General features: G+C 43.1%; 4 protein-coding genes across 4 annotated transcripts in view; 1 reads left to right on the plus strand and 3 right to left on the minus strand.

Moving 5' to 3' along the window:
* Positions 1 to 426: 426 nt before the first annotated feature.
* Positions 427 to 2,663, minus strand: PCYB_146840 (hypothetical protein; the record flags this gene model as incomplete). Its single annotated transcript, XM_004225155.1, has 5 exons — positions 427 to 464; positions 602 to 652; positions 890 to 961; positions 1,146 to 1,267; positions 2,533 to 2,663. 5 exons carry the CDS (start codon positions 2,661 to 2,663, stop codon positions 427 to 429), a joined length of 414 nt encoding a protein of 137 aa, XP_004225203.1.
* Positions 2,664 to 4,325: 1,662 nt separating this feature from the next.
* Positions 4,326 to 10,732, minus strand: PCYB_146850 (hypothetical protein; the record flags this gene model as incomplete). The annotated part of the gene is made up of 9 exons (XM_004225156.1): positions 4,326 to 4,591; positions 4,785 to 4,853; positions 5,008 to 5,899; positions 5,947 to 6,537; positions 6,637 to 6,688; positions 6,776 to 9,031; positions 9,256 to 9,590; positions 9,621 to 10,199; positions 10,348 to 10,732. The coding sequence occupies 2 exons, from the start codon at positions 10,730 to 10,732 to the stop codon at positions 10,093 to 10,095; spliced, it is 492 nt and encodes a 163-aa protein (XP_004225204.1). The 3' UTR covers positions 4,326 to 4,591; positions 4,785 to 4,853; positions 5,008 to 5,899; positions 5,947 to 6,537; positions 6,637 to 6,688; positions 6,776 to 9,031; positions 9,256 to 9,590; positions 9,621 to 10,092.
* Positions 10,733 to 12,655: 1,923 nt separating this feature from the next.
* On the minus strand, positions 12,656 to 15,252 carry PCYB_146860 (glucose inhibited division protein A homologue; the record flags this gene model as incomplete). The annotated part of the gene is made up of 2 exons (XM_004225157.1): positions 12,656 to 12,815; positions 13,010 to 15,252. 2 exons carry the CDS (start codon positions 15,250 to 15,252, stop codon positions 12,656 to 12,658), a joined length of 2,403 nt encoding a protein of 800 aa, XP_004225205.1.
* A 1,935-nt stretch (positions 15,253 to 17,187) lies between these two features.
* The window catches only part of PCYB_146870 (hypothetical protein), a gene marked incomplete at both ends in the record, with an annotated part of 4,514 nt that continues 884 nt past the window's right edge, over positions 17,188 to 20,817 (plus strand). Inside the window, 2 exons of the mRNA XM_004225158.1 lie at positions 17,188 to 20,449; positions 20,626 to 20,736. Of these exons, the coding sequence (XP_004225206.1) occupies positions 17,188 to 20,449; positions 20,626 to 20,736 (3,373 nt within the window). The remainder of the gene's footprint in view (positions 20,450 to 20,625; positions 20,737 to 20,817) is intronic.

Here is a 20,817-nt window from a genome sequence, read left to right on the forward strand (position 1 = left end):
TTTTTTTGTCTCATTCAAATTTGATATTTATTTTAAAATAATTTTTTTTGAAGAATTTTATTGCTAACTTTTAAAGGCAAAATTATTTTTAATTACAACTCGGCGTGTCGCGGTTGTCGTTAAAGCTATGGCTTTGAATGAGACGGGATTAAAACTTCACCTCTTAAGCAGCACAAATGGGAGAATTTTTCCCCAATAAAGGGGCGTTACGATAGGGCATACCAGCATGTGTATATATGTAACTGAACTATGTGAGTGTTTATATCGCCCTCTTCGCAGCCTCAAACCATGCAGTTACTCAAGATGCGGCTCTGGTCATACAAATTTAATAAGGGACTGTCTTATTTGTGGGCTCAGCTCATTGCTGTTTCACCCTGCCAATTAGTATGCATCGGGAGATTGACGTACATTCGGAGGGCGTCCAAATCAGATGCTTGGCTGCCACAGCGCAACGTTCAAGCAGCCTGACAGAAAAAAAGAGGAAAATCAACATGATCATTATTAATGTTGTGTTAGAGGGGGGCTGTGCATTCGGAGGATGATCCGTAGGCAGCTGCTAAGGCATGTGCACAGGTTCGCCTGCGCAGTAGGGCGTTCCTACTTGAGGCCAAGATGGCACACTTGGGGTTGAAAGTCACATTATAAGGGGGGCCTAAACGGAAGGACGTTAGTAGTGCGATAATTATGTCATTTCCAAAGAGAGAGGGGGTACAAGAGTCATGACGCTACGATGTCCCTGTTCTCAGTCCTATTCGCCTTATTAAAGGCATTCCTCTGCCTTATGGCCCACTCCTCGGGATCGAATACAAACGCGTCACAAGAAGACAGAGGGGGGGGGAAGAGAATTAGGAAAAAAAAAAAAAAAAAAATAGCACAATTTTTGGCTTACCCTCGTGGCCATACAGAGTCGTCACGTAGTTTCCATTTTCATTCCAAATGTGAATTCCGCTGTCTGTCCAGCCTGAACGAGCGCAGGGTGAAAGGGAGTATATTTGGAAGGAGAAAACGGGAAGGCGGAGGAGTACACCACGTTTAAGTTGGCGGGAACGCGCGTGAACACCGGGGAACACACACAACTGCAATTCTGCAATTCTGCAAATGTGCTTGTCTGCGCATATGCTACTCGCCAAATGATCCTTCCTTACCGCTCATGACGTACTGCCCGTCGGGCGTTATAGTCGGGAGGAACAAACTGCTGCACGAATTTTCCGCGGGCGGCTCCAAACCACTGCTGCCAGTGGCGCCGAATTGGTCACACACATTCACACTTGAACTGGAAGGAAATTTTTTTTTTTTTGTGTGCAAATGGCTAGCTGGTGAATAAAAAGAGCTGAACTGTTCAGGTGATTTTTGAGGATATTTATAAGAACATAAAAAATTACCAGTGATGGAGTCAATTTTGAAATGGTTATTTTGATTAGTCGAAACAATGATAGCTTTATTATTTGGAGTAAATAAAAGGTTTACAACAAATTCGTCTTTTCCCATGCTGTTTTTTAAGTTGCAAATGTGGTACTCTCCACGATCAAGCATTAACAAATCATAATAGTGAATTTCTTTCTTCCCGTAGGAGGCGACAAATATATTTCCTTCTTGAAAAGAGGAGACGGGTCTTACAAAATCAGACTTATATAAAATTAAAGGAGAGTCACAATTAAAATAGTATAGTTTTATGTGTCCATCATCCGAATTGATTAACATTAGCTTTTTGTTTTCATTTATGTTGATGCCATTATATTCACAAATATTTCCTATCTGTGGGAGGGACTTCATATATTTATTTTCTTTAATGTCCCAAAACCTGAGGAACTGTTTATGCTCCGAATTGTTCGATTTCGTCGAGCAGACAATAACATCATTTGTGCTATTTAAAAAACGTACAACATCCACACCACAATTTTTACTATGTAGCGACTTCACGTTATTCCCCTTTACTAAGCTATACAGCGTTATCGAGTCATTTTGATTGGACGTTAACAACAGATCTCCATCGTAACTCCACGCCATGTTCTTCGTCAGTGCTTGCTTATACTTGAACGCCCTCAGAACTTGAAAACTCTTTACGGCCTCATCCGTTAATTTTATTTTTTTCTGCGCCACTGAGTTCATCATTTGGCCGTCACGTGTTATACTGGACGCTCCGTTGCCGCCTCTACCCGCTTCTTCTATCTCTGTTGCTTTCCTTTCCCCTGGGGACTATATCTCTTCTGATGCCTTTTCTGGGGAGGGGGGGAGTTGCTCCAATGCCGACTCCCTGTTTATTTATTATCAAACCAACGGCGCCTGTTCGTTGTCATTCGGCTTGCTACGATATCACGGCGTGAGCGGCCACACGTGTTAGGTCGCTAAGAATGTGCTATGATGTGCCATTCTATTTTTTTTTTTTTTTTTCTCCCTTCAATTTAAAAATTTAGCCGCGTTTCGAAGGGATTGGCCAAACGTGTTAGGTCGCTAAGAATGTGTTCTTATGTACCATTCTTTTTTTTTTTTTTTTTCCCCTTCAATTTAAAAATTTTTAGCCGCGTTTCGAACGGACTATTTGCATTTTTCGCACCTTGGAAAATTGGAGCCAGGATTATGCGTTCGTTTAGGGCTCCTTGGACTGCCATCCATTCGGCTCGGATCCAATCCAGTAGGATCGTATCAACCTTCAGCGAACCCATGCTGCATGCATTTAATAATCGGTTTGTCGATTTGTTCGGATCAGCCTTACCGTGCATATTTATGCCATGATTTATTTTTACTTTATTGTCTCCTCCAAATGGGACTTTTCCATCCCGCGGAGAGTCTCCCCTCCTCGATCTACTGCAGGAATGTTGAACACTGTACGTCTCGACCTTTCACCTATTCGTTCTTTTGCGAGTAGGGAAAAGTCACCTATAAAAGGTAATGCAAAGGGGGTTGTTGCCCCCCTTTTGTTGTACCTTTTTTACTTCATAGCAAGGATGAACAAACTGTACCACCGGTTAAACGGTTCGAAAGTATTTTTATGACATATGCTCGTCCATTGGTGGTGTTCAATTCAACTGCCTATCGCGAATGAACATTTGGGGAAGCATCTCCCATAGGGGGAAGATAAAAGGGCGACTCGTAAATAACCAACGGTGAGTCGAACGAGCAACTGTCACCTCATGAGAGCGCAAAAGAAAAGAAAAAAAAAAAGTGTCCACCCTGTTTATCAATCCAGTTTCTTCGAACAGTTTACATTTTGCAAAATTGTAAAAAAAAAAAAAAAAAAAATTGCCTAATTTTTGTGAGCATACGCAGAACAAACAGTGCGTGAAAAATCGCTCGCTTAAATTTCCCCAGTAGACAGACCTAATTATTTTAAAAATGGACAAACGGCCCCACGGGTGACAATGGAGGCATTTAAAAAAAGGAGCATTTGCAAAGGTGGACGGGGGGAAGTTATACAACATGAAGCACACACAAAAAAAAAGAAACAAAAAAGGAAACAAAAAAGGAAACAAAAAGGGAAACAAAAAAGGAATCAAAAAAGAAACAAAAAAGGAAACAAAAAAAGAATCAAAAAAGAAACAAAAAAGAAAGAAAAAGCGCGGGAAAAAATTAAAAAGAGGCTTCGTCACACATAGAATAAATAAAAGGCAAAGAAACGTCACACTGAAAACATATTCCAATCGTATGTAATCGGAAAAGAAAAAAAAATTATACAAAAAAAAAAATTACCCTTTTGTGCAAAGTCACCAAGGGGAAAAATGAATAACCATTTGTTAATTACGCGCAGCCGTGGCCAAAGGGAAAAAAAGTAAAGAAAAAATAAAGTGAAAAAGGGAAAAAATAAAATGAAAAAATAAAGTGAAAAAAAAAAAATAAAAAAAATAAAGTAGTAAAAAAAAAAAAAAAAAAACGAAAACAAAAAGTAAAACCAATGAAGAGGCAACACAAGTTAAGGTGAATTTAAAAAGAGTTGGAGAAAATAAACATATGGTGAAATCCCATTTGCGAATTTAAAAAGGGAAGGAGAAAGTAGACTAGACCGTCCATGCGGATGATGATGTGTCCACGCTGAACCGAATGGGCCGAGAGTCAAAACAGAAGACACGACGCCTCTCATAATGAAACAGATATTCCTCCATCCGGTGAAAAAAAAAATAAATAAAAAAAAAAAATAAAATAAAATAAAGTAAAATAACTTGGGTGTGTACAAAACAATGCTGCTATAACATGTCTTGGTGCAAAATGGGATGGCGAAAAAAGGGACCCCCGAGGGGGAACAACCAGGTTGACATCAAGCCCATCCACTGTCCCTGTGCTGTGCTTGTACGCACTGTTACAGATATAACTGATGACTGCCTCCCCTGAGATTATCCCTTCTTTTTCACGAGCACAATTTTTTTCTTAGCCTTGCCAGGTGAAGGGTCAGCAAACCCTTTAAATAAATCACTCTTCTTCATTTCTGTGTATGTCATTTCGTTCATACTTTTCCCATAGTGAGGCTCATCGTAATTATAATTTTTCTTCCCGGCATCTCTGTTTCTGGTTTTCCCGTATAGGTACCTGGCAATGTTGGGGTTATTATCCATTTCGTTCTTCACCTCATCCATATCTTTCGAGAGGTTGGACGTGGAGGCTGCGTGAGGAGGGAAGGATATCGAGGGTGTTGTGTATGTCGGATTGCGCATGTTCATAGAGGTTCATCCCTTCGTGTTAAGTGTGTCCACCACAGGGGGGTAATTCCTTTCAGTTTTCTTTTTATAGCGGTTAAACGGTGGATTCATTTTTCGAAACACCATACAAATGCATGCAGAATGCGCACCACTTACCACTAGTTTCCTTCCTATTCGTATGTACTCTTATTTTTTTTTTTTTCTTCTCTTTTAAGTCATATAAATCTGAGGGGGGGGGAAAAAAAAAGGGGGAGAAGCATGATGGGAATATGCGCGTTTTCATGCAATGAGAGTGTACATGTGTGTACCCACAAGGTGGTACACTCGGGCACAAATGCTTCGCAAATGTCGCCGCAAATGCTCGCGCCTGGCCCCCTACTTGACGTCTTCGAATACATTTGGTTCAGATCCAATTCCTCGTCAAAGTTGCTTAGCTCGCTAAGCTCATTCGTGTCCGAGTACTTTTGCCGCATGGCGGGCTGCGGCTCCCCGTCGTGCCCCGTTTTTCTGCCAATTTCTCTACTTATCTCCCTATCCATTTCTTTCTCCATCTCCCGCTCCCGCTCTTTCTCCTTCTCCCGCTCCCGCTGTTTCTCCTTCTCCCGTTCCCTCTCTCTATCCTTCGCCCACTCCCGCTCTCTTTCCATCTCCCGCGTCTTCTCCTTTTTTTCTTCCCAATCTGCCTCTTCCTCCCCTTCAGCACTGCTCATCCCTTCCAACCTCTTCCTGCGGGTTTCTTCCTCCTCCCTTTTTTTTCTTCTTCTTCTTTTTCTGCTCCTCCCGAGAGTGCGTCTTTTTTTCTGCCATCTTTCTGTACTCCTCCTCCTCTTTTTTTTTCTTTCTTCCTCTTTTTTTCTTTCCTCCTCTTGCCTCTTCCGCTCCTTCTCCTTCTTCTCCCACTCATTAATTTTCAGCATGTACGACATCTTCCGTTCTAACTTCTCATTCTCGAATAGTTCCTTTTCTTTTTCTAGCTTCATTTTTTCCTCCAGTAGCATTTGTTTCTCTTTTTGCTCCCTCAGCATTTTCTGTTTTTTGAATTCCTCCTTTTCCCTCTCCAGCTTTTCTATGTCTTCTTGCAGTTTTTTTTTTTCCTTCTCAAAGTAGTTGTTCGATTTTATTAGCTTTTCGAATTCTAGTTGGTTTTTTTCCTGCTCCGATTTGCTTTCTTTTTCTCGATCCTTTTTCCGCTCCGATTTGCTCTCCTTTTCCCTTTCCTTCTTCTTTTCTTTTTTTTCTTCAACTCCTTTGTGTCTACCCTTTTTCCCGTCCTGCAATCAGTCGAGTCAGCAGGTATGATGCTCCCCTTTCGGCTCACCACTGGGATGTCTTTCTCGTGTGCTTCTTCCGTCAGCTGGTCATCTTTTCTTTCCTCTTCTGGTGGCCGATACGCACCTTCCCCAGGCTCATTTTCATTTTTGGTGGTCTCCTTTTGGGTGGAATCCCCTTCTTTCACGTGGACTACACTTTCTTGTGGCTCTCCCATAGGGGCGTCCTCACGAGGGTTCTCTTCCTCATTTTTGCTTTGTCCACTTTTGCGACTCCCTTCTTTTTTCACCGCCAGCAACAAATTGATCAAGTCAACCGACCTCTTTAGCTTCTTCTTTTTCGAACCTCTCCCTGTGTTCTGTGTGGATTCTATCTGCTCCGTTTCGTTATTGGCGTGGGTCCCCATGAGGTCCATATTTACGTCATCCTCCTGAACGTCCTCCTGCGAAGGCGCCTCATCCTTGTTTTGGGAGTCAAATTTTACGTCCATCTCCTCATAGGCGTCCTCCTTTAGTGTCTCCTCTAGGTTGTTTTCTGCTAGGACATCCACATCTATGACTTCGACCGTTGGCGCATCTGCATCTTCGGGGGATCCCTTCTGCTTTTTTCTGGCGCTCTTCATTTCTGCTTTTCTTTGTGCCTACGATGTTTGGAGGAGAGTACGAGGGTGCAACAGAAGGGTGTAAGAGTGAGGCATTTTTGCAATCGTATTTTGATTTCCCAATCGTATGTGTGTTACACATGTGGGAAATGCCCTTATGTGGGAAATGCCCCTTATGTGGGAAATGCCCCTTATGTGGGAAAAAAAAGAAACACCCCGTTTGGGGGGGCCATGCCTTAGAATGACAGTCTGCGCCTGACCACCCCGGTGTGCTCACCTTCTCCTTGACGATCTCCATCTTGCGCAGCTCCCTCTGCGTTATCTTCACGCAGGTGATGATGTAGATGTAGGCGGAAATAAAATCTCCGGGGAGGCTATACAAGCAGACAGCAAGCGAAAGACACAGGGACCTATCTCTGGATTCTAAAATAGCTAACGTGCTAATGAGTTTATCCGAAATGAACTTTGATTTACACGTGTTAAAATGGTAGGGGAATCCGAGTAGTCTATGACTCTGTGGGACTTTATAGTAGAGTGCTTTTTTCCAGTCTTCAATTTTTAGTTTGGCTAGCAGTTCGTCTTCTTTTCTCGACGTGTTCAACTGGTGCAGTAACTCTAACCCGACTTGCAAAAATAGTTCTAAAGTCTCATCTCGGTTCCATCTAGTAGACAAGTTCCGAGAAGCTCTATAAATATTTATATTTTTTTCAATGTTGCCCCTAAGTTCTTTAGCTAGTCTATCCAATTCCATATCTTCAATTTTATGAGAATAATTCTTTATGGTGAAGCAGGGTTGGATGTTGTAATCAATGGAGGAGAAGGGAAACCATAAGTCTACCTTCCAGTAATCATACCAAATATTTAAAGGATTCGGATCCTGAAGATTGAGGAAAATATTTTTATTGTTAAAAATGAGATCAATTGTTTTGTATGGAATAGATGGTCCCCCGAGTGGAATATCAGTTACTCTATTGTTAAAGAGTTCCTTAATTTGTCTCTTTGTTTCTTCCTTTATTTTGCTAGCATCATTTGTACTTATTCCATTTTTCTGCAAAAAGCCATGTCGTAAATGAGACTTATATTTTGTTTCATTTAATTTAATTTCCAAACTTTTTAATTTATTCATATCACTAAATCTTTTTTTCAATGTGTATATATTTCCTGTGGTTGTTTCCCAAAATTTTATCATTCCATAATTTTTCTCCTCATTATATTCGAAGGTACATACCCATGCATGTTTCTGATTATCCCACAGGGTTCCAAAACAGACAAATGATATGACCGGTATTCCTAAGAACAAACTACACAGTAGTAGACTATGGTCTAGGGCATTCCCCCCTTTTAGCTGCAATGTAAAATCTGGTGTAAATGCGATATTATCCTTTTTATGAATAAAAGGTATACATCTAACGTAGTGGAAGATAGCATTTGTGGACTCTGCACCGTAGGGAGATTTCACACTTGTAATTAGCGTTGGCAAAAAATTACTCTCCTTTCTTTGGTTTAACAACTCGTAATTAAAAAAACGCTTCGTCTTATATATGTCTGTACATCCTTCTGGAATCCCCTTAATCGTTTTAAGTACCTGAAAATATAGTGCTTTCAGTTTATCGTACTTTTGCGCCAACCGGATAGGGAAATTTTTGGTCGTGTTAAACACGGGTGGGGCTACCACAGGGTTGTGGTCACGCTGATGATCACGCTGATGGTCACGCTGATGGTCACGCTGCTGTTGCTGTTCCTGTTGCTGGCCACGCTGATGTTCATGTAGATGGTCATGCTCCTCGTTAGCTAACATATCTGGGTATGTCCATACGCTAAAATGTATGTTTGAGATTCTTTGGTCGTCATGGAGAAAGAGTAATTTTTTGCATCCTCTGTAGACGACTGTGTCGTATGGCGTCTTGACATTAGTCTCCAAATCGATGTGCTCCAGTTTGGTCTTTTTTCTTCTAACATTTTTTTCGTTGAAAAATATTTCATACGGGGTTATGGATACCCCTCCCACGTATACAATATCGTCTGCTTTCCCCCAAACGTCAATATAGATACGTCCCTTTTTGCTAAAATTTTGATACGTCACCTGATTTTTGTGATTGAATCGTAGTGGGATAGCTATTTGGCTGTCATAGTTAGGTGACAAGGTTTTCTTTACGAATCGTGTTCTCCTACTGGTTTCATCGAAGGAGACTTCCACGTAGGTATCCAATTCTTTTACATTTTCTACTGTCACTATCTGGTCGATGTTAAATATATGAACGATTAGGTAGGCATAGCGACAATCCAGGTGATAAATATCTCCTATTTGTCTGTATCGAGGTACCCTTGCTATGATAACTTTTCCATCCACTGTACCGAATTTCCATTCCTCTAGTTTGTTCTCCCAGCCTTCGTACTGAGCTTCTTCGATCAACCAGGGAGGTACCTCCAGCTGGTGCGCGACGTACGGGTAGTCCACAACTCCTTTGAGCGGGATTTGACACGTCCCGATTTCTCGGCTGCTCTTGGGCGCGGACATGTCCTCGACTTTAATCTGAGGGGGTGTGGAGGGGAGGTATGTCAGGAGGTGGGGTGCCTTCCGGGGTAGCCGCGGAATCGCAGCGCAATCGATCGTATTTTCATCGCACTCCCGGGGTTGCCGCTCTGCCATATCGTATTTCCATCGCACTCCCGGGGTAGCCGCTCAGCCATATCGCATTTTCATCGCACACCCGGGGTTGCCGCTCAGCCAGGTCGCGTCCCCCACGCAATACTCACGTTCAAGTAGGACATGTCGATGTCCCGAAGCGTGCCCCGGAAATAGATCTCTCCGAGGTTCTCCCAGATGGGGAAGCACATGTCCTTCTGCTCCATGGAGACCAAAGTCAGTCCTTCATGCCCCTTGGGCGTGTGCGTCAAGGTGATAGTAACTCTGGGATTTGGCAACTCCACATTATCCACATTTTTGTAGGAGACTTGTTCGTTCTCTTCGACATTCTGCATCAAACTGACATTCCGGAAAAATAATTTTTCTAAATTTCTTGCTAGCCGATCATCCTTATATTTGGCACCCGTTTTATTCTGTTGACTATTTTTATTGTTTCTTTCTGAGTCTTCAGACAAGGCAGTATTGAACGAGGAATTCATGCCGATCCCATATTCTGGGTTTTCATTTTCGTTTTTTTTTTTTTTTTTTTATTTAATTTTTTAACTTTTACACAGATTCCTCCTTTAGGGAAAAAATGACAGCGTCCATTATTGTTAAACCGTCTCCCCAATTTATCCGGATCGTCCTCTACGTACTTTAAGCTCTTAGCTTGTATGTACGTGTAGGATAGCAAATCGCTAAATGACCAATTCAGAAATGATAACTCAAAATCGTATAGCTCCTGGAAGTATAGTTGGAAGAAGAGACGGCAGCGCTTCACTCGGGTGTCTTTCATATATTTGTACAAAGTCGTTTCGTTGTAAACCTGTCCTACTGCAAATGAGAGAAGGGGCTCTTCGTATATTCCTTCCAGCTTATTTAATGTGAGTTGTTTATACTCCCACACCTTTATTCTTAGCTTTTCATTTTCGAGGTCTAGATACGATCCTCTATACTCAAATACGCTCCTAAAATTCATGTTTTTTTTTTGCTCCGCTGCAACGTTGGACACCACATGGGTCCGCAGGCAGTTTTTCGTCTTCCCCTTTGCGTAGATTTTCATGCTGGAGCCTCTCTGCGGTGAAGAAGGGGGGGGGAATGGGAGGAGCAATGGGGGGCTGTGCTTCCAACCTGACGCGCGCATAGGCAGACCGCCCATGTAGGAACGCCTCCCACGTATGCACACCTCCCATGTATGCACACCCGGCTGCTTTGGGGGAAACTCACCTGTATGCGACACTCCTCTCGGTTGCCTCCAAAGTCGAAATCGACAAACGCATTAAAATCGCTGCTCATATAATTCTGGATATGCAAATCCCACAGAATGACTTTCCACCTCCTGGGGTACCCCCAATGCTTTTTCAAGTCATCCGTATCTCCTCTTTCCTCTTGCGGACTTTTTAACACCTTGAGGAATTGCTCATATGTGTACTGTGGCGCTCCTAGCATTTCATCGAAGAACGTTTTTTCCTCTGCTCCTTCTAGAGAGGGATCCCCCTGTACTGGCGCGCTCGCCTCTGGGTTTTCGTTCGCCTCTGCCTTCTTCGCTTCATCCTTTTCCGCGCCGCTGTTGTTCAGGTTGACGATGTTTTTGAATTTGTCGAACATCGTGTTGAGGGGTGGGGAACGGGTGGCAGATTAGCGGCGGGGAACGGATGTCAGATTAGCGGCGGGGGACGGATGGCATATTAGCGGTGGTTCCCCTTGTCCTTTCTCCTATTCCCTTTCTCCTCTTCCCTTTTCCCTCTTCCCTCGCGCCGCCTCACTGCTTCGCACCCTTCCCCTGCTGGCCCCTCTATGCAGGGTCTCCCTTTGCAGTTGTCCCCCTGAAGAGGCTCAGAAAGGGAGCACGCCTAATGCAAAAACGGTTTTGAAAAATGCTAGTCAGTTCAGGGTGCAGTTATATTCTCGCAGTTAATTCATTGCTTGGGTGTATGTTTAGTGTATGCCTTGTTGTGTAGTTAGTGGGAAGGGGGTCTGACTCTACCTAAGCTGAGATGCAGCGGTAGGGTGCTATAACGACAACTGGTGGGGATCCCTTCACTTGTCCTGTACTCGCCTTGTCTTCCTTTTTCCTACCTCACGTAAAAAGGTAGTGTTACCCTCCCAACAAAATGGGTGCCTATAAAATGCGTGCCGACAAAACTGCTCACGTGTGCCTCTACACGCATTTGAAGGCGCATTTCGAGCTCCACAATAATTTGCCTCTTTTTATTTTCAACTCGTTACTATGGGCTACTGTTGTAATGGGGAAGCTCGTCTGGGGTGGGAAAATAAAAAAAAGTATTTTTTTTCCCTGCATTTCTCCCCTCTGCTGCTTATCCTTCTGCTGCTTATCCCTCTGCTGCTTATCCTTCTGTTGCTTATCCCTCTGCTGCCTATCCCTCTGCTGCTTACCCCCCTTTTTGATAAAGGATGATGAGCGCCCTACACAATGGTGTACTCAAATCAAATGCTCACAGGTGACACCTTTTTTTGTAAATTGGTGAATTATGCAAATGGAGGGGGTGTGTACGAAGTTCGCATTTGCGAGGTTGGGTAACGGCTGAGTTAGGTCTCAATTTTCCCGTTGCGCAGAAGAGGGGGAGGGGAAAAGTTGTTCAGGCGGAGTGACGAGCAAGCAAAGGTAACGTGATGATGCAGTAGCTATGGAGTGATTGCTGCGCAGGTGGAAAATCTGCCCCCTCTCCCCCTTGGTTCAAAGGGAGGCTACGGAGAAGCTAAAGGGAGGTTAAAGGCGATCTCGGCGAGGGGAAAGGCGCACAAAATTAGTACGCTCGCAAGTGGAAGCAAGAAAGCCGCAAAAGGGTGATACGCATACGCACACCTGAACGGAGGGGGGCGTGCATAATGTGTAATGAGCAGTGCGTATTGTGTAAGCGTGCGTGCCTACGCGCCCATGTTCCAGGAATTAATGCAATCCACAAAACATACACAGTAAAACGCGTACACACATACACACGTACTGTACACGCATGTGTTGATGTGTGTGTTCACAAGCGTATATACATTTTTAAACTTAATAAAGGTGTAACTTTTTTTTTTTTTTTTTTCATAAAGTTTGTGATGTTATTATGCACCTGGAGAAAAAAAAACAGTCCCGTATAAGCATAAGAGCAAGAGAAGGATGGAAAAAAGAATTCGACACGGATGCAACGCATGCGGCAGGTGGGTTAGTGGAGATGTCCCCGAGGGTGACCACTTATTAGGAGGGAAAAATGGCACACATGGTAGCATAAGGCGAAATGGCGAGGTAAAGATGACACAAAAAATGGAGCCACGTGGGGCAGAAATGGCACAAAAAATGAAGCCACTGGAGCAGAAATGGCACAAAAAATGGAGCCAATTGGTGTAGCAAAGATGACACAAAAAATGAAGCCACTGGAGCAGAAATGACACAAAAAATGAAGCCAAGTGGTAGAGCAAAAATGGCACAGAAAACGAAACAGGTGACACTGGATGGGGCGCACAAAACTGGGTGCTTGTACAAACAAAAGGGAGCAACAGACGGCACGGCGTGGAACGGGCCACCTATCTTTTAACCCTATTCTTCTCGCCTTTTATGTAGTAATACAAATAATAAATGGCGCTCATGGTCACGCCTTCAATTCGGTTGGCATCGTGCAATGTGCGCGGCCTGAATTTGTTCAGTTTTTCAATTTCTTCGTTAGACAAGTAGGGGAAGTTAAGCCTACGGGGGTGGCGGTAATAGGGTGGCGGTGAGTGTGGCGGGGGGAGAGTGCCGCCATAGGCACACGGGCAGGTTAGCGGTGAGAGTGTCGCGATGGGCACACGGGCAGGTTAGCGGTGAGAGTGTCGCGATGGGCACACGGGCTGATTAGCCGCGATAGGCACACGGCAGATTAGCCGTGAAAGCCGCTTTACCTGTCGTAGGTGACATCGGGCGGGATGGCCAAGTCGAAGCTGTCCCTAATTTTATCTACCTCCCTGATCTGTTTCGTCAAGTAGGGAGAGTATTTAACCTCAGCACAGGCAGTTTCCAAGGTGGCACAGTTCAGAAGCAGGTCGTCACTTTGGTCAAGAGACAATCCGCAGTGTTGCATTTTATCCATATAAATGGCTAGATTGTTTTGTTCAGGTAAAACTGAGCTCTGTAACTCATTCCAGTTGTGAACCTCCTCCTGTAGTTTGCTCAGCAAAATATGCAGAGGGTATTCAACTCCGCTTCTGAAAATTGTATATAACGTGTTTATGTTTCCCTTGCGAGAGGTGAATTCGAGATGGATATTCTTTTTACCATCAGGTTGGAATGCCTCAACGGAATTCTTTACAAACAAATACTCTCCATCTTTACTAGATGAATCACTTGGGGGGGAAGTTATCTCCCCTTCTCGGGTACCACTCAACTGTAGCTTCTTAAAAAGACAAATGAGTCTATTGACAGAGGCATATTTCTGCCTTAGTATATACATCCTCTCATCGGATACGATCCCCAAGTTGTGCGCCATGGGGGTAAGTCTCATGTCGCAATTGTCCGGTCTGAGATAGAGTCGGTACTCTGCCCTGGAAGTGAACATTCTATAAGGCTCCGTTATGCCTTTGTTTATCAAATCGTGTATGAGAACCCCTATATAGCTTTCCCTTCTTTTCAAAATGAACTGCTGCTTTGTGTCTCCATCTGTAGTACGGGCAGCTAATGCTGCATTAATCCCTGCGATAATTCCCTGACAGGCTGCTTCCTCATATCCGGTTGTTCCACAAATCTGTCCAGCGAGAAAGAGCCCCTTGACGTTCTTCGTCTCTAAGGTATAATTCAAACAGTTAGGGTTCACATAGTAATATTCCACATCATAGGCAGGGAAGACAATTTTTGCATTTTCTAACCCTTTGATGGAGTTTACGATCTCTTTCTGTGTATTTATGGGGAAGGCAGAACTTAAGCCATTTGGGTAGATGAGTACATCGTGAAATCCTTCGGGCTCTAACCATATTATGTGTTTATTTTTCTCTGCAAATTTTGTTACCTTCTTTGCTATAGAGGGGCAGTATCTTGGTCCATTCCCCAGTTTATCGTAACAGTCGAAATCGGGTAGCTCGTTCAAATGGGTTCTAACCAATTCGTGGGTTCTTTCATTCGTGTACGTTTTATAGCATGGTAACGTTTTGTTCCTATTAACCTTGTTACTGTTTAAAAAGGAGAAATAAAATGGATTTTCTGTTTCACTATCTTCCCTTTCAAGAGAGGTAAAGTCAATGCTGCTGATGTGTAACCTCGGGGGCGTTCCTGTTTTCATCCTTTTTATCTCAAACTGGTTCTCCCTCAACTGGTTCGAAATGCTTTGCGTGGATGATTCTACTAGTTGGTCAAAAATGGCGCTGTTAAGTTTTTCTAGGTTTTCATGGCTGGTGTGGGCTATTCCGTCGCTAGGGGGGGGGGCCCATTTGTCTGTCGAGCCTTCGTGTGGGGGGTTCACCCCAGTGGGGTCTTCCCCCCTAGGGGAGTTTTCCCCCCTAAGAGAGTTTCCCCCCCTTGGCGAGCTTCCCCCACTTTGTGCCCCCCCCTCCCACTGCATCCGCCTGGAAATCCGCTTGACCCTCCCCCCGTGGTACTTCTCCTTCCCTATGTGACACACACCTCCCAGAAACGTCCCCGTGGTGAGGACTACACTGTTCGCGTAGAACTCACACGCGCATTTGTTTTTCACTCCGTAGACGCGCCTTCCGCTGAGGGGGGAACCACTTCTGCACTTTTCAATTAACAGGGACTGCACTGTGCTCTCTAAGATATGCAAATTTTTCGTGTGATGCATGTGCTCCTTCATGTGATAGTTGTACAGATCTCTATCCGCTTGTGCCCTGTGTCCCCTAACAGCCAGGCCCTTTCTTACATTCAATATTTTAAAATGTATGCCACTTTTATCTATGACTTTTCCCATGAGTCCACCTAACGCATCGATTTCTTTGACCAGAATACCTTTACCGATTCCTCCAATGGATGGATTACAGGACATTTCTCCGATACTATCTTTACATTGAGTTATTAGCAAAGTCTTCGCTCTCAATTTTGCACTTATGTGGCTGGCCTCACATCCGCTGTGTCCCCCCCCTATGACTATAACGTCATAGTTCTTGTCTAACTCTTTGCAGTTACATTTTTCGCTGAGCATGTTTACGCGGGGTCCACTTCGGGGGGGAGCGGGCCTATAGAGGAGGAAAAACAACCGTAATATCATGAAGGTGGGAGAAATGGGGAACAAAAAAGAAAAGACGCTTCAACTAGAGAGTGTTCATTCGTATGTCATGCCAACTACAGTGACGTTGACAGTCCGTCTGCTTTGTTCCCTACATCACCATGATGCCACCCCAATGGGGTGAGTGGTGATAGTGGTGCATGAGCGTTTCGTTATTCGCCCAATTTTGCGTTACTTCCGAGCGTGGGGCCATCCCAGGAAGAGCCGTCTTTCATCCAAGCGGTATGTTCTACATGGCGTGGTGAGCTGAACAGCTACTAGCATAACTACATAGCACACCGTTCGTATGGCAGCTAAAGGGAACGAGTTCGTGGACATTTCAAGGGGGGTAGAAATCTCACTCGGTGGGACACGCACATTTATTTATAAATTGGGATGTGTTCATACGGGGTGTAAGAAAAAAGGGAGAGCCATTTTGGAGGTTCCTCTTTGAAGCGCCATTTTAAATTGCCTCCATTTGCTTCAGTTTGGTGTTATTGGCTAGGTGAGATACGGGCGTAGTATGGGGGGGGCCCCCAAAAAAAATAAAAGGAAAAAAAAGTACAGCCAGGAAGTGAGTAGTATGTAGGGGGGTAATGTTCAAAGGGTAGCAAATCTGTATGTGCTACTCCCTGGGAGGGTGAGTAAGTACTTATTGAAATGAAAAAAAAAAAAATAGAGCTTGAAAGATCATAGAATCCACGTGGGTGCTAATAACATGGTTTGATCAGTACGAGGTCGCCAACTTTTGCGCCTTCCCGGGGAAAGAGTCAGATTTGAGCAAACACAGAGGGGAGTAGCGGGGTGGAACTAACGGGGAGCAGCTCTCTGCCGCTTTTCCTACGGTATGCACAAATTGGGGGGAGCGGGGAACTAGCATACGCCATGGTGAACTATATAAAACAGAGTGCCTTATCTCCTGAGGGAAGAAGAAAAAAAAAAAAAAAAGAAGCGGCATATATGTAAGCTAAAAAGTTGTTTGTAAAAATTGTGATACCTTTTAAGGAGATGTTAATTTTAGCGAAATATATAAATTTTTAATCTATAGCAAAATTTTGAAGAAAAAAAAAAAAAAAAGAGGACCTTTTACATTATTGGTATGGTATAATGTCCCCTTGTTGTTTGCCCTGTTAACGCAGATGCTTAAGTTCGTTCACTCGGTTTAATACCGGGATGTTACGAATTCACGTTTTTGTTTTGAGCGGCGGCATGTATCTGCGGTGTTGAGGGGGAGGTACCTCACGCGCGTCCATCTACACATGCGTACGTTTAGCTATACGTTTGAGAAAACAGCTCTACGCCGGTACAGGAGAGTGCCGCTTTTACGTTTGCCTTTGCTTTGCCTTTCCTGTGGGAGGGAGAACCCCCTTACTGACGACCGACTGATGATTTAGCCAAGTCGCACGAGGGGTGGAAGTTCACGTATATTTATTCTTACATGCACATATGCCTTCGCGTATAACTCTACATTTTTGTAAATCGTTTTTTCCAACCCAAGTGAGTGTTAGTAGCCCGTCGGGCAGGCTTCATCACAAATTGGGGTGTTTGCCTGTCGAGGGGTCAAATTTCTCCGTGTCGTTTGTAGTGCTCGGGTGTATACCATCTGTACCCCCCGTTGAATTTCCCCTCCCGCGTCTGCCCCAGCTGGAGTGAAGAAGCCTAGCGAAAGAGCGCGGCGAAAGAGAGCGGCGAAACAGAGCGGCGAAACAGCGCAGCGAAAGAGCGTAGCGAAAAGAGGCGTAGGGAAGAACCCATCGAAGAAGCCTTGCGAAGAAGCCTAGCGAAGCGGCATGAGGAGGCAACCACATAAAACCCCTAGGCAGAGCAACCCAACGAACAACCCGGAGGACTGATCGACCAGCACGCAGCACAATGAAGAAGGACGCAGTGGATAACAACAAGCTGACGAACAAGGAGATGAATAACTTCCGGCTGATGACACAGCTAATAGAATTGAAGAAACACAAAAAGGCATTCAAAATATGCGAGCAGATACTTAAGAAGTATCCGAAAAATGGAGAAACGCTAGCGGTGAAGGGTTACCTGTTAAACCTTATGGATGAAAAAAACAAAGAGGAAGCTTTTAAGCTTATCAAAGAAGGAATAGTAAATAATATATCGAGCAGTTTCTGCTGGTACTTATATGGATGCCTTTACAAAATATACAAAAATAATGATGAAGCTTTGAAATGTTACCTTAAAGCGTTGAAGCTCAACCGTTATGATTACAAAGCTTTGAAAGAAGCATGTATCCTTCTGCTATATTTAGGAAGGTATGAACAGTTCAAAGATCTAAGGATAGATGTATATAAAGATACCGTCAAGGGGGTAAGAGATAAGGCCATGATAATTTTTGCGTTTCATCTTCTGAAGCAGTATGAAAAATGTTCTATCATAATTAATCAGCTGCAGGATGAGTTGGTTCCCAAAGGGAATGCTAATCGGGACCCAATAAAGGGAACCGATTTGCCCCCCAGTGAAAGACATGATCTGATAACCTACATGTGTGAAATTTTGTTAGAAGGAAAGCTTTACGAAGAGTGCCTAAAATTATTGAAAACACATGAGGATGATTTACTGGACAAATTGTGGTATAATAAAATGCTCGGATTGGTATACCTATTTGAAGACAATTTTGATCAGGCCAATTTATATTTTAAGAAGGCCTTCGAACTGAATTATGAAAATTTGAATATCCTTTTGCTGATTTTGTACACGGAGAGGAGTTACCCGCTTGATGGAAAGGGGGGAAGCAGTGGAGAGACAGAAGACTCATCAAAGGAGGGAAGAAAACTCTCCAGCTTGTTCTTTCTCGATTATAAAAATGAGCATAAAATGGATGAACAGGTAAATGTGAATGAACATGTTAAGGTATTACTACACGAATTTATTTTAGACGTTTATGGGTCAAATAGAAATCTGAAGTTACTCGCCAGGAAGGAGAAAAATATCTTGAATGATTATGTGTGTCATAATTGGGGAATGAAAAAATATGACGTATACACCCTTTCTGAATTCAATAATTTTGTTAATGTAAATTTAGTGGATGAAGAACATTTTAAAGAAAATCTACATTTGAAAAATATTGATGAATATATCACCTCGATGAGGGAAAGTGTTCATACCGAAATGAACAACATCACCAAGGGGGGGGACGATGTATACTCGCGTAACATTATTCACTGGTCGGAAAAACTAGGAGTAGACTTACCATACTGCTATAAAAAAAGATTTGAAAAATGCATGAATATGATGCACTTTTACAAAATAAAAAATCTCAATGAGGAGGAGGAAAACTGCTTCGAAAATTATTTTAAAGATTTGCAAAAAAAATATAAGCATTCGAATTTGTTAAAAATATTTCCCCTTTACTTTTACAATGAAAAAAAATTTTCCTTTCACGTGGAAAAACTACTTCGCAGTTTATGCTTTCAGAAGTGCTTAACCATTTTCAGCTATTTTAGGCCTTTCTTTACTTACAAAAATGTTAAAATAATTCTTTTTTTGCTTCAAAAATATGTTGAAAATTATGAGCGCGTGAGGGACATTCCCCCCTTTGACTGTGGTCCTTCTTGTGGTGAGATCGGAGGATGTCACGACTGTTTGGGGGGAAACATGGGTCAAGAAGGTGAAGAATCGCCCCAAAAGGAGACACAAGGATGGGATAAAGAAGTCCCCGAAAAGCGAGAATTCATGCCTGAGCACGACCATGAGGAGGGTCACCTAAATGGTGAGGTGATAAACGGGGAACTACCCACCGGTGAGGAAAAGATTCACCTGGAAAAAAGCACCAACGGGGAAGCGGAAGAGACTCCCCAAATGAGCAGCGAAAAAAAAATTGTGGACAGTTTCCTAGACGAGACGGAAGAAATGAAAAACATCATTGGAATGGCCACTCCCTTAGGAGGAGAGAACCCCCAAAAAAAAGACCAAAATGGAAAAAAAATCGAAAAGGGAAGTGGAAAAAAAAGCACCGGTGAGGGGAAAGAAAAAAAAGAAATAAAACTTGACTTAAAAAAAGTCACCCTAACAGAGGAGGAAAGGAAGGAATACTTCATGTTGTGCATTTACTCCTTCATTAGTCAGCTGTATGACTACATAAACTGCGCGAAGGAGTCGCTAACTCTTCTCAAAGACAGCTTAAACAAAATCACCTTTAAAGCGAACGAGTCGGTTAAACAAGAAATGGTTTTTATAAAAGGGTTAATTTACAAGCGAAACGGAAATTACCTAGATGCGTACAGGCACTTGGAAGAATGCAGATTAGCAAATATTGGGGATAGGCACATCAACACGAAGACGATTAAAACTTGCTTAAAGTGTGGACTGATAAAGGATGCAAAAAAAATGGCCTCTATCTTCACGAACCCGTTGGACAATAATTTCATGAAGAACATTAACGAAACGCAGTGCTTCTGGTTGGAGTACTGCATCTCGCAGGGCTACATGAACAATCACCCGAACGTCCACTTGGGAAGGTACCTCAGTTTGGGCCCCGACAGCTTGTACGACTTTGGTGGTGTCGAGGAGGCGGAAAACCAAGCGGGAGGGAAAAACCAAGCGGAAGCGGAAAACCAAGCGGGAGGGCAAAACCAAGCGGAAGAAGCGACGAATGGTACGAAGAGCAACCCAAGCGGCGAAAAGAAAAAACTAAATCTGCAAAAAAGCATCCTGGTGGACAACGACATGCTAGGGAGAAACGAATTTAACGACTACAGCAGAGGACTGCACTACCTGCACATGGGTCATAAGCAGTTCTTAGACATCCACGAAGACCAAATTTGCTTCTACTATTATACCATCAGAAAAATGCTCTACAGATCCTACAGGCACCTCCTCTACATGACGAGCGAAATGTTTTCTTCCAGATTTTATCGTAAATTTGGGAAGGCGTTAATTAAGGCGTTACTACACATGCACGATTCTGGATTATTAAAAAAAAATGACATGAATAAAAAGAATAAAAAAAAAACAAAAGCTAGTGTATCTGTCCAGGATGAAAATGATATTTATGAACATATAAAAAATGATCCCTTGGAAAATGCCATGATATATATGAAAACGTTTCTGTCCCAGCCGAATGTGGATTTGGCTGTGTACAGGCTAAAATTCGACATTGAGAGGAGATCACCTGGTAAGGGCCACCATCCCAAATCGTGCATTTATATGCATATTATTCGTTATAAGTCCACTTTATGTGAGCAATCTTTTCACATTGTTCATGACGTGACATCTCATTTCTTAGCTCCTCAGATGAGGAAAAACGTACATGTGCACATGTGGCTAATTTTGTACCCCTTTTTTACGCAGACAAGGACTATGGATGCATGATCGACACCCTTCTAACAATGAAGTCCATATTTCCGCACCATAACTATAACTATAAATTTGGCCCAGCCATTTCGTACTATTTGTGTACAGGTTAGTATATTTCCTCTTTGGGGAGACTTTTTTTTTTATCTCATTCCATTTGCTATGACCACGGAGAAAAAAAANAGAGAG

This window comes from Plasmodium cynomolgi, chromosome 14, assembly GCF_000321355.1.
Source record: "Plasmodium cynomolgi strain B DNA, chromosome 14, whole genome shotgun sequence".
In the NCBI taxonomy this organism is placed as follows: domain Eukaryota; phylum Apicomplexa; class Aconoidasida; order Haemosporida; family Plasmodiidae; genus Plasmodium; species Plasmodium cynomolgi.